Here is a 13,190-nt window from a genome sequence, read left to right as displayed (position 1 = left end):
ATGGAGAGATATTTCCTCTCGCGCAAGCACAGAATGCTAGTTGGCCTTTGGCTGCAGTCTTTGCTGTGTGTTCAGATGCAACTTTCTGGCTGAAACACAGTTGACGTGAGGCTAAGCAACAGCTGGCCTTTCTTGGCATTAGTTCTTTGATGGTGGTTTGGTGTGTCTAGGCCTGTGTAGCAGTAACCACAGCATTATACTTTGCCTAAGAAATCCTTGGCAATGGTAAAGGAATACCCACAAAAAAAGGATGAAACCACAAAAGGTATGTTAAGCCAAGCTAGAACGTTTAAGCTTCATACATTGTGACTGCTAAGACCCAATTGGAAAGCAAATGTGGGTTTCTATGTCATATTTTTAAATGTCTAAATTTTTGCTCTTCAAAACTAAAACGCAACCCTGGAGTTTTCCAAATCAAATGGGGTCAGCAGCATTTTCCAAGGTCTCTGTTTTAGAGATTCCAAATACCGAAGTAGTGTAGACATTAGGCGTAAAAATAGCAATACTTATGCATGTTAATACAAAACTTAGTACTGACACTAGTATCACAAATGCCTCTGCTACTGCCAAAAATGCTATATCAGGTATCAGCAGGCACACAAATCTATGCACTGATAAAAAAAAAACAAATAATTTGGCACTCTAAAACGATAGCCTATTAAGAAAGTTGTGCTGTGCAGGTAAAGAATTGAAGAAAAATAGACTTTTAGCAAAAAGTGTAATGTTAGCTGTTAAAAATTAGTGAAAAATTACAAACAAGATAATAAAGGTTCTATGGCGTTCATTCTCTGTATGTATTTGTTCATGTTTTACAAAGCGTTTAACCTGAGCCATGCCACACAAACATAGCAATCACTTCATATCCATATAGGGTTAGTAGTCTACAGCTATTGATTTTGTTTTCAAATGCAATTGTATTGGGACTCTGTATCAGCCGATACGAAGGTTGTAATGGGAAACAGTATCGGGAAGGAAACAATGGTATCAGAACAAGTCTAATTATGTAGCCAAAGTCTAAATGCATCATCCTGAACACAAGTCATTTAAAAGCCAATCATTAACGAAGATGACACAGCATCTTGATCTCCTTAGAAACCAGCGAGAAGCACCATAATGAGTCCTTACAGCTGATAACTCCTGCAGCGAGAACATGCACTACAAAGTGACCAACAGTGGAAGAGCTTCCCATTACAAAGAGGATGGAATTTCAGGACTATTTGACAACTCAAGCAAGAACAGATTGAAATAAGGGCTGTTCTGTGCTGTCTCTGTAATGGCATTTGCTTAGTCTTTTGGAAACGACAGAGGAGGCAGAGGGACGAATCGGGGCCTCGAACAATGAGCTTTAATAAAGACGTTTCTCTGGGAACTTAACCGTGATCGGCGTCACTATCAGTCGGTGTTTATCTCATTTTCGAGGCTCGTTAATTGTGCGCTGCCGCCGAGCGCAGACGCACACACATGCTGCGTCGAGTGTGGACATGCAGACGCACTCGCTGGCGCTGGGGCACACTTCAGTCTGGAGTGTCTGGTCTGAGCAGCTCTGTGAGACTGAGAAGCGTCTCCCTAATTAGAGGGAGCCTGGTGCAGGACTTCTCTATAGGCCGTCAACAGGGCCCTCGCTGGCTTTGTTCGGCAGCCTCTTCTTACACTGAAGCTGTCACTTTACTTTTCTATAGGAGTGAGCGCCGTGCTCCCTTACACTGTTGTCTGTTCCCACTCACAGAGACCGTTTGTGGACATTTTTAAGGATACTGTGCAAAAGTCTTAGGCCACCATAGATTTTTTTGTTTCAGCAAAGTTGTAATGAGGATATTTATACATTTATTTAACAATATGTTTATTAAGCTACAAACAAAGAAGAGAGAGAACAAGTACAATGAATTTAAACATAAAAAGTCTGAATAAAATGGCTACTTCAGACTGAAGTCAATAGGCCTATTTAGTGTGAAACATGGAATCGTACAACTTTAACAAAATGTAACTAAACAATAAATATTGAGCTTTGGACATGTCTTGAATGCAACCTGGTGTGAAGATTAGTATTGTAAATCTCGTGTTGTCTGCCAAAGAGAGTTCAAGACATGCTAAACAGAGGCCACACTAAATACTTGCAACTTTGCAACTTTTTATTCTGAAATACTTGTGTTTTCTTACTGTTTACATATTTCCTGTATGTTCTGGTTGTATTTTAGTGAGGACACTACTTATAAATAAATATGTATGACCATTATAATCAGCGATGGATGAAGTATTCAGATTCTTTACTTAAGTAAAAATACTAATACTATCTTTTGAAAATACTCCACTACTATTGTAATATAATAATATTACAAGTCAATGTCCTGCATTGAAAAAGGTACTTAGGTATAAGTAAGTGTAATCGGGAAAATGTACTTAAAGTAGGAATAATAAAATTACCCTAAGAGGAAAATCTAATCAAAGAACACAACCAAAGCATTTAAAACTTAATTTAAAAGAAATAAACAAAAACAACCCAACCTCACCCAAATTATTAAAAAAATAAAACAGAAAAAACACCCCAAACCTCAAAATTAAAAAGTAAAAAAATAAACATTTCCCAAACTCGAAATCATTAAAAAAGAAAAGGAAAAAATTTTTTTGGAAAAAAAAGAAAACAACACCCCAAAAAGGAAAACATCCCAAACAATCTAAATAAAAAATAACTTACAAAAAAGAGGAAAAATATCCCAATAACTCAAAATTATAAACCAAATCTAATATCACAACTCCCCAAAACTCTAATTTACTCCACATCTAATTTTGTGTGAATCAACTGATTAATAAATTAACTAACTGTCAATAGTACTTGTGTAAATGTTTGGAGACTTAATTTATAATAAACATCATATGTTATAAACCCTTCTTGTGTTTTTTTATGCAAAAATATTAATTTGTAAAGTAACTTAAGATGTTAGATTAGTGTACTGAAGAAAAAAGTACAATATTTCCCTCTGAAACCACATGGAGCAGAAGTATAAAGTAGCATGAAAACACAATACTCAAGTAAAATACAAGGTTCTTATTCATACTTAAGCACAGTACTTTAGCAAACTCACTTTGTTACATTCCACCACTGATTAAAACCTTGCTAAAATAACAAAGTTTATTGTGGCCTGAGACTTTTGCACAGTAGCTGCAACTCAGCATATTGAAAGAGGAGTTTCCTGATCCGTTTTTGCAGTAAAATTTAAACTTCTTGATCTTGACAAACTCCTGCTGCGAGACATTAAAAGGAACTGCTTTCCATTGTTTATCCAACCAAGTTGTCACAGTGTTTTAAACTGTAATTATTTCCAACTCATTTTTGCATAGAAACCTAATTATTCACCCAGATATAAATTAGATCCCACATTCACGGCGACCATGAACCCCCTAAACTCCTGCAGGATGCTATTCACTGGTGAGGCTCTTTCTCTCCCCCGCTCTCCTTTTCTCTGCAAAACCATGAGATGGAGAGTAGCCACTGCAGCTGCTATTCACACCAACCAGATAATTGTTAATGAAAAGTCATTGCGTGGCATTATGTTGTCCACGGGATCATTGTTCATTTTCCCCCCATCGCCATTGAGATCTATATGGAGGACCAGAGTGTTTCCTTTGAGTTTTGGTATTCAGGATCTGTTGCCTGGTAACTAATAAAGGGGCAAATCATCCACTGTATTGGCCAAGATGGGCCGCAGACTGGCCCTGCGCAACAATGCGAGGTTTGTAAAAAGGCGTTGAAACAAGTTAATGACGCTTGTTCAACAAAACATTAATGGACTTCTTCACGGTATAATATGGCATGGGATGCGATGTGAATGAGAGGGGGGAACTTTAGCAGTGCACTTTTACAAGTTTGTGTGTTTTTACTACTGGGAGGAGCTGATACACACACACACATACACACACACACACACACACACACACACACACACACACACACACACACACACACACACACACACACACACACACACACACAACCTTTTTCCCCCCTCTTTGAAGCACTTACACTCATACTAGAAATGTTTTCCACTGAGGAGAAAAAACTAATCAGCCTCTAAAGAGAATAAACTTTTCTTTAAATCCCGTTTAAATGTAATTTTCATGTCGCTGAATGGGCCAGTGATTAATTGCCCATCAACATGATTTGAAAAGGGGGTGACTATAAAGTAAAAGGCGCACAACATCCGAGAGAAAGAAGAAGCAAGTGAGAGGTGGGGCCCTGAGAGCCTTACACATTTCTGAAATTCTTTATATATATATATATGTATTTAATCTAACGTTTAAACAGTGAGTGATACAGCACCGGCCCCCATTTGTTGCTTCTTAACCGAAGCAGACAAAAAAACTGCAGCCCTGTCACCCCGAGCAGAATAAAAGGGAATCAAAGGATTTTTCCCTTAAATGGACTAATTTTCTCCTTGAATTATGAAAGTAATGGCTAGGTAACAGCCTGTGCTCAGTACCCGACCGGCTTAATGCTTCCTAAATCCTTCCACGTGGCTCCACTAGTCCTGGCAATTAGGCCTCATTATAGCCTCATAAAGGATCTCATTTGTGGGATTACTTAATAGACAATGAAATTTTATCGTGCAGAATTATGGAAAAATAATATTAGAGCTCGCATGGTGTGTTGAGGGCGCGCGCCACGCATCATTCCGCTTGGTTTCCTCTCTCTCCCTCTGACTATCCCTCTCTCTCTTGTTTCAGACTTGTTATCTGTGCCATAACAACTCTGTGCGTCTTCCTTGTCAGGCGCTGGATTCACTTTATTATAGCAATTACTGTCTGTGTGACAGACATGTTTGTTTTTATCATTACTGTGGTTGGATTTTAAAGACTTTCTAATTCTTTCAAAGAGTGCATTTTAGCTCACACTTCAATAACTGCTTCTGTTTGCGTGTATTTTCTCTAAAAATGAGGAGGTTAGTGGATTTTTTTTAAAGAAAAGGAGGTGCAGCATAAACAAAAAGTGGTGTACTACAAGTTGAGATCCCCCCCAGGTTTATTTGTGTTTCTCTCTGGAGGTCAGAGGAGAAACTAACTGCACCGTCTGCACCATAAACCTACTGACGGCTCGCCTCTGTCTGAAGGTCCGAGGCGTTACTTGGCAGATGAAAGCAGAAGCTAAACTGCCCGGTGACCTGCCCGGGGATCAAACTCGCTAATTATTGTCACAAGATGAGGGATTAACGCATTTCTGAAATAGCTGCCTGTTTACCCCCGCACAGACCAACCATTATAAACACTTTCTAATTGAATCCTAATCGCCATCGAATAACCGCAGCCCAGACTGCACCATCACTTCATAATTCTTTAATTGCTGGAAGTGAAACCTGGACCAACCGGATTCAAAACGTGATTAGGCTGCGGGGCAATTAGTGATTTAAGTCGCGTGCAATTCCTTTACTTGCATCTGGGAAAAATAAACTGACCATGGAATAAAAGCAGATTTAGATAAGTTTCATCAAAACAGCCTGATTATGCAATCATGAAGAGAAAAAGGGGCAATTTTAACTGACCTATTGATTGATTTAGAATAATAGAAACTTGATTAAATCACATTTAGTTGACTGGACACTTAAACAGTTGTTATTTCTTTTATGAAAAAAAGACATTATACAATGCAGGTTGCAAGTTATTCCTATTCCAGTTTCCACTGCACCTGCTCCAACAGGTTCTTCTCTCAGCTAATTCTAGTTCATTCCTTTGTTTTATCTGACACACTTTATTATTTTTTAAGTGTTGCTTGGCGATTAGGGTTTGAAATTACATTTTAAAATTTCAGATTTACAACTGAACAATTAGATTCTATACACCAAATTTTCCACATCATTAATACACATTTTTAGCAGCACATGTGTGAAAAAATATTTGTCAAGCTTTATTTTTTGTTATATTGTTTAAAAAATAATTGTTTATTAAGTCTGTTGACGAAAGACAGTGCAGAACTTTGCACAGTTTATAGGAAATAGTGTCAATATTTTGTTGTACCTGGTTATATTGTTCTAGTGCACAAGACTTTTCTAAATTCGGGGATAAAAAGAGTAAATCTGCAAGTTGTGATTGGAGGCCCAGGGAGACATCACGTGGTTTGGGTCGCTGACAGTATAAACCCTTGGAGCCGGGTGCGCACGTGGGTGACGCTGCAGGGCCAACCCTCTTCTGGGTCCCTTTTGTTGAACCATCAAACATAAGCACCTTTGGAGTTCCCGAGGGGTTCAGATGAGAAACAGCTATCATCTTGTGCACGGAGCGATCACTCATCAGCTGCGCAGCCATGTCGAGGTCTTTTTACGTCGATTCTTTAATAATCAAGGATACGGTGCGACCTGGACCGGTTGAGCATCCCGGACAAGACTTCCTAATTCCCATCAGCATGCACTCTCCGAGCGTAATGACGGTCACCGCGCCGGTGTGCCCGTCCAGGAAAACTGGGACTTTCTGTGTTTGCCCGCTGTGCGTCACGTCCCACATCCACTCCTCGCGCAGCGGCATTCCCATGCTGAAGAGTCAGTTTCCAGGAGCGGAGGCGCAGTACTGTCAGAGGATAGCGCATCAGCAGTCTCCTGCACTCGCGCACCCGGGACATACACCTGTCTGCACGCCCACATTCAGCGTCACAGATCCCAGAAGATACCACTGTCTTTCTATTGGTAAGCCACCTGTTTGCTCTCTCAACGCACAACTGTCTTACACCTGTTTGATTTGTTTTGCTGCACCTTTTGATGCACAGTTTGATGAACGCTCGTCTTTTACGCACAGTGATTTACGCGCGATTGTTGTGCCATTTCCATCTTTGATTGAGTTTAGACTTACAGAAAATAAAAAGCAAAATATCTGACTTTTTTTCTCCAACAGGCACCTCCGAGAGCAGCCACATACAGAATGGCAAGAGGATGCGCACGGCTTTCACGAGCACGCAACTCCTGGAACTTGAAAGGGAGTTTTCCACGAACATGTATCTCTCGAGACTCAGAAGAATCGAAATCGCCACATATTTGAACCTGTCAGAGAAACAGGTGAAAATCTGGTTTCAGAACCGCAGAGTGAAGCACAAGAAGGAGGGGAAAGCCACCCAAAGGAGCGCGCACAGCGGTTGCAAGTGCACAACCGGTCACACAGACTATTCGAGGTCAGAGGACGAGGAGTCTCTATCTCCGGCCTCAGCTTCGGAGGAGAAAGAGGTGTCACCGATCTGAGAGAAACGCGACTCTCCAAACTCCCATTGCTGGCACTTAACTCTGCCCTGCTGCGGTTATGGGCATCACGCAACCTCTGGGCCAAAACAAAAATCTCCCGCATGAAGTCTGAGACGTGTTGAAAATGTCAGTTGTTTTCTACTCCATGTTTATCCTTTTAAATTAAAGGAAAATGTGACTGTTTTTACGCTGTCGTGAAATATTGGGAAAGTTCACCTACTGTTTTCCGTAATAAACTGAGGTATTTTAATCCCTGCAGGGTTCTCACCTACATATCCAGGTCTGGTCAACTATCCCCAGTAAATGTTTTTAAATGTTGCCCGTTATTCCATGAGGTTGTGTGGTAACAAAAGCCCTTAGAAATAGTATAGGCCCAACCTGTGAGGAGTACGCAACAATTTGTAAACTATGTATATGTGTATTTATTGTAATAAACATGACGTGTTGTCCTAAGAAGTTGTCTATTTATTTACTAAGGACTGTGTTCAGTTATTTAAAAAAAGATCCAGTACTAAAAAAAAAAATTGTATTACTAAAATTTTCTGTTAAATTGTTTTATTAATTATTTATTACTCTAAAAATATTTTTTCTAAAAAATATTCAAAATTGGGACAATTATTTGTAAAAGTGTATTTTTGCGTCAATGCAAGTTGAGATACCTAAATTAGTCATTTTCATTTTGTGACATTTTGGTTACAAGAAAATGCTGTCCATATAGTAGTGATATGACTGTGTAAAAAAGTATCCACTTAACTTTGTCCCATTTACATACATTACGCAGGAGTGCCAGTGGGTGGGCAAAATATTTAAAACACCATTCAACATAATGCAGCCTGTATAAAGTAACTATATATATATATATATAATTCTGACTCCTCATCTCAACAAAATCTAAATTTTTCCGGAAAAGGTTTTTTGGATGATTTTAATAAATTTTACAGTTTCTACTTCGAATACGTTTTGCGCACAACTATAAGTGCGGTTATCTTTCACTTTTACAACATGACCTTTCCAACTCTTTTCTATCAATCGACAGCTATAATTATTAAGCATCGTTGCGCTATGGCTGCTGTTTAATAGACTGGCAGCCAATCTTCGGTGTGCGTTTTTTTTAAATTATTATTATGGGCCATTATGCAGCACCATTTCCATACGATGATATAAGCTTTTTAATTCAAACTGGATGGAGCGAGCTATATGAAAGTGTAGCTGTAATTTCTCCTTAGATCTGACCACAAAAGGGTACCCGATAACGCCCCTGGGGAGCAGCCAATAGTCCATTAATGTTCACTTTTGAAAAGATTTTTGGTTGTCCAAAGCGAGTTTAATTGCGTTTTCGGTCCCACGTTGGTTGATTATGCTGCTATTGCCTGAAACCACAGAACAAGGATATATAGAAGTGGGCAAAGGCTTTGACAGGTTAGATTGTCCTGCCTTGGGACTCGCATTTAGCCGAAGACCCCCGACGGCTGTGTGCTCAGAGAGCTTTGAGAGACAGCTACAGGGTTCCTCCGAGCGACAGAGAACGATTTAGTCACTGTTTCATTAGGCACTATTTGAACCTTTCAACTTATGGTGAATTAAAGGGGGCACGCTCAAATGGAAAGACTCTGAGGGGGGATTACGTGGGAGGGGCCGCTGGAAATTAGCTGACGCCTAATTTAACTCGTTTCTGTCAGAGTTTGGGATACATTCCTAATTGAGAGGGGAAGCAGGTGAAGTTTTGGTCCCACGCAGACCCATTCAGAGCCGGAATAAATGGTCCCCTTTCACATCCCGCTGGTGATCATATATTATTGGGGGAAAGCCACCTAATGAATATATATTGAAGTTCCTATTAATCGAATTAGAGTTCCCTTGCAGGTGTGAAAGACCAATGCAGCATTTAAAGTGATTAACAATCGCAGTTTTGAGAAAGACTCCCCCCTTTTCAGCCCCCCAGGACGTGACCTCAGACTGTAAGGCCACTATAATGAACCGAAGCTGCATTTAGAGAGTGGATCCATTCGTCCAGGTCAAATGGGACAGCTCTCCACAAACTAAAAAAACTTCTGATCACATTCATCAAACAAAATGTTTAAAACGAAGCAGAGAGCGGAATGTAAATTTTACATGAAAGGGACTATACCTTGCACTGCACAGAGACCACTCCAAAGACGTCAGGCCTCGGCCACCATTGAAAGTGCGGCAATTACGCATGACAAAAGACAATTAATAAGAGCGCTTTTCAGCCGGTTGCAGCTGCTGTCTCATGCGGAGAGATGGAGGCTGGAAGAAGCTGAAGTGCCGGTGTGGAAAAGAGGGGAGAACCGTTGTCTTTCCCCGAAGAGACCTCCACTTTACTAATGAATCAGCAGTGCGATATATAAATGCGGCCCATGCATCCAAACACCAGAGAGTGTGACGAGATCCGGGAAAAAAGATCCCTCTTATACAGACTGGAAATCATCACAACTGTATAGAATAGACTCTACTTTCTGAGAGCCAAGGGCACTTTCACACCTCTTGCTTCCCACATTTTGCAACTTTTTGAACATACTTATGACCTGATGTTATCAAACCGTTGTAAACTGAACTACAGTAGAACATTTAAAACGTTTACAGTATGCTAATAGGTTTGGTCATTTTTGAATAATCTCAGATATGAATTGAATTGCGAACATCCTTTCGTGGCGTTGAAAGGCCATTATGTGTGCGCGCGTGCACGTGTGCGGCAGCGGTGGGGGTGGGGGGTTAGTTAACCATGATGGCGACTGTTTAAAAGTGAAAGTCAAGTGTGTAAATCTGTCCCTGCATAAACAAGGTCAGATACACTCACACAAAAAAGGGCGAAGGGGCGGTGCAACATTATTCAGTTTTATAAGGCTAATTGAAATAATTTTGCTTGCTCTTGATCTGAAAAGCCAAGAAATGCGCCTTTTTAAAGTAATATGCCTTCCAGTTCTCTTAGGGGATTTTTAAAATATCTTACACACAGATGAAAAGAAGTGCCCTTTAAGGTTGTTTTGTACCCATTTTGTCATTATACTGTGTGAAAAAGATGATAGATAGATAGATAGATAGATAGATAGATAGATAGATAGATAGATAGATAGATAGATAGATAGATAGATAGATAGATGCAGCAGTCCCAATTCCTCTTTATTTATGTAATGTTATTTTTCGTTTTAATTAATAAAAACTCACCTAATGGAGTTCTCCATGAGGCCTTTGAGTTTTCCTTCAGTCCGCAGCTTCAGGGAGGTCTAAGCTCCTGAAAAATACAGAGGGGGGATTTTATTGATGTATTTATTTATTATTTGGATAAACAGAGAGACAGACAGTTGGCTGAGAGGCGATCACTGCCAGGACTGGTACAGACAGATTTCAGCACGCTGGACAGCTCCCACAGGGACCGCCGCCCGACGGCCACCGACAGACAGACAGACAGACAGACAGACAGACTGACTGTACATCTTCAAACACTGAGCACATCTGTGGGCTGCTGTGCTGTATGATCACGTGCACTCAGGCCTGTATGTTGTATGTGCTGTTTATCATGGACTTGCAAGTGACATACAAAAAAAAGTACGTCATTGTATTTAATCTAATTACCAACTTTTAAACAATAACAAAGTGGCTGAATTCAATTTACATTTATGTCATTATATTATTTGTAAATTTAAAGTGAAGCGTATCGGAACGCATGTTTTAAAAGAGGAAAGTCATTCTCGGATTTGGGCTCTCGTTAAAACAGAAAGCACGAGCCATATAACAAAATTATCTGCTCAATTTGTTTAGTTTTAAAGAGTATTTATGATCATTCCTATTGATAAGTCCAATTTGGACGTATGCTACTTCTTCACTGTAGATCCACATATTTGACCAAAGCCCCCTGGTGGACAGCTGGGGGGAGGTCATCATAAAGAAGATGAGTAATGTTGGTAAATGGTACTATCCTGCTTTAAGCAATGGTGTGCAAACATCCTGACTGTGAGATTTCCGCCTCCATCTTTAAGTTAAGAGTGTCCAACCACCCAGAGACGTAGCACCAAATTCTGGGGCCTATTTATAAGCAGTCTCTGTGGGCCCCCTCACCTTCCCTCTTTTGATCCACATTTTTCACGTGACTCTATTTTTTATTGATATTGTTTTCTTATACAAAGTAATTTCGGTTTCTTTTCCTGTCCTTTTTTTTTTTGAAACCCTTATTTCTCTTTCTTGGTGAAAAACATGACAGTGCATATTGGTGCTTTGGCAGCATAAGGAGTCACCTAGCTCTGCATTTAGAGACGAAATATGAGAAAACAACAGATTCAAGAATTTTATGCCTCTGATGGATGAAAGGGGCCTCATGAGCGTCCACTGTTTTTTGTGTTTTTTTAAATACAAATTTCAGTTTTACAACTGTTTTTGTTTTGTTTTTTTTTAATTTAGCTATATGGCACCAATTACTCAGAAATAAAAAAAAACAAACATTTCATTCTAGGCTTTTTCATTCGAGGCTATGGGTGGGTAATCACCCCCACCCCCCGTTTAACACCCCTGCTATCACCATATACAACACTTACGCGTGATGGTGGCAGGGGCGTGTCTAGGGAATAACGAGGGGTGCCAACCCTGAAATCTGACTGGCCACCCCAGGTGCCACACCATTACAATTGGCTTTCTACCCAATCAGTTCGAACAATTTGACGAGTAAAATGAATTTTCGCTTACAGGTGCAATTCAGTCTTAAACTAAAGACACTGCAGTGTTACTAAAGTAGGTTTGGGTGTAGGTATGGGTATAAGTCAGTGCCTCACTAAAAAAAAATGTCTCGACATGGTGTTGCATTGAGGGGGGTATAATAAAAACGATTTTTTTTTCCAAAACGGCCTCATCATGTTATAGACAAGAGAAGAACTAGTATGACTCAGCAACCTTTTTAGTGATATTAAGATGGAGAAGACAGGCTTATCTGGGGACTTATTTGTGACTTAAACTTTTAAGTCACAATATGAAGGGAAATATGGGAAATATGTGCCTTCGATTATGCTGACTTCATTCAAAATAAAAAGTATATATAACTTTTTTGGGGTAAATATTGATCTTAAACTGCCTGTAGAATCCATATTACCTGAGTGCAATTTACATATCAAAAATCTTTTTTTTTTTTTTTTTAAAGAAGATTCCTAAAAGTGAGAACTTCAAACCAGTTGGAGGTAAGCTTGGCCCTTCCGAAATTGCGATCCTTTGTTTGGAGAACAAGGACACTGTTCTTTTCGGCAACATGTGGAAGTAATTGCGCCAAGCGGCTGCATGGAGCTGGGAGAAGGGAGGAGGGGAGGGGGTGATCATCAGCCCCGGGGCTCTGCTCGGTGCAGAGACACCGGTCTGATGCCCCTCATCTGTGCCCACAGATAGGTGATTCATAGCGGCCCATTATTCTCCTGTTGCCCTACAGGAGAGCCTCGGGGTGAGGGGGTAAAATAAAAAATAATAATAATGGCTGAGCTTAGGGACTCGGTACACAGCTGACGCATGTGTGTCGGTAAACAGGAGAACCCTTAGGTTTTCTGCGGAAAAAAGTGTGTGTGTGTGTGTGTGTGTGTGTGTGTGTAAGTAAGAGAAAGAGAGGGTCTGGTGTTGCTGTGATATGATGGTGTTGGAGCGCCCTCTATGAGTTTAGGGCTCTACTGTTCCCACTTTGCGATAGATGCACAAATACTGTGTCCATTCACTAAACTGCCATGCATCATGCAAAAAGGAGCCGTAAAAAAGTGCAATTATGTAATTAAATCTGTTAATAATGCTTGCTAAAATAAACTGCCAATAATTGCACTCACAAAACAAGAACTTTTATGCAAATCAAAGACAGCGAAAAACAATCATGACACACCGAAAGTTTCTCATAAACACACCAAACCTCCTTTTATCCTCCAAAAGTTCTCGTATCCACATAAAACCCCCATGAAAATGCCATTCCTCCCCTTATTTCTCCGCGGATATTCCCACTCC

The 13,190-nt window shown here is 40.1% G+C and overlaps 1 protein-coding gene across 1 annotated transcript; it reads left to right on the top strand.

The window, feature by feature from the left end:
* Positions 1-6,175: 6,175 nt before the first annotated feature.
* gsx2 (GS homeobox 2) lies at positions 6,176-7,658 on the top strand. Its single transcript, XM_042483263.2, has 2 exons — positions 6,176-6,665; positions 6,871-7,658. The coding sequence occupies exons 1-2, from the start codon at positions 6,290-6,292 to the stop codon at positions 7,209-7,211; spliced, it is 717 nt and encodes a 238-aa protein (XP_042339197.1). The 5' UTR covers positions 6,176-6,289; the 3' UTR covers positions 7,212-7,658.
* Positions 7,659-13,190: the final 5,532 nt, after the last annotated feature.

The sequence above is a fragment of the Plectropomus leopardus genome, chromosome 5, assembly GCF_026936395.1.
Source record: "Plectropomus leopardus strain MGB_pleo_1.0 chromosome 5, ASM2693639v1, whole genome shotgun sequence".
In the NCBI taxonomy this organism is placed as follows: domain Eukaryota; kingdom Metazoa; phylum Chordata; class Actinopteri; order Perciformes; family Serranidae; genus Plectropomus; species Plectropomus leopardus.
The sequence above is the reverse complement of the archived record's forward strand: the minus strand, read 5'-3'. Positions and strand labels throughout refer to the sequence as shown.

Coding starts and splice junctions, on each gene's coding strand:
- gsx2 (XM_042483263.2), top strand. CDS start 6,290: ATGTCGAGGTCTTTTTACGTCGATTCTTTAATAATCAAGGATACGGTG. Junction 6,666..6,870: donor ATACCACTGTCTTTCTATTG/GTAAGCCACCTG, acceptor TTTCTCCAACAG/GCACCTCCGAGAGCAGCCAC.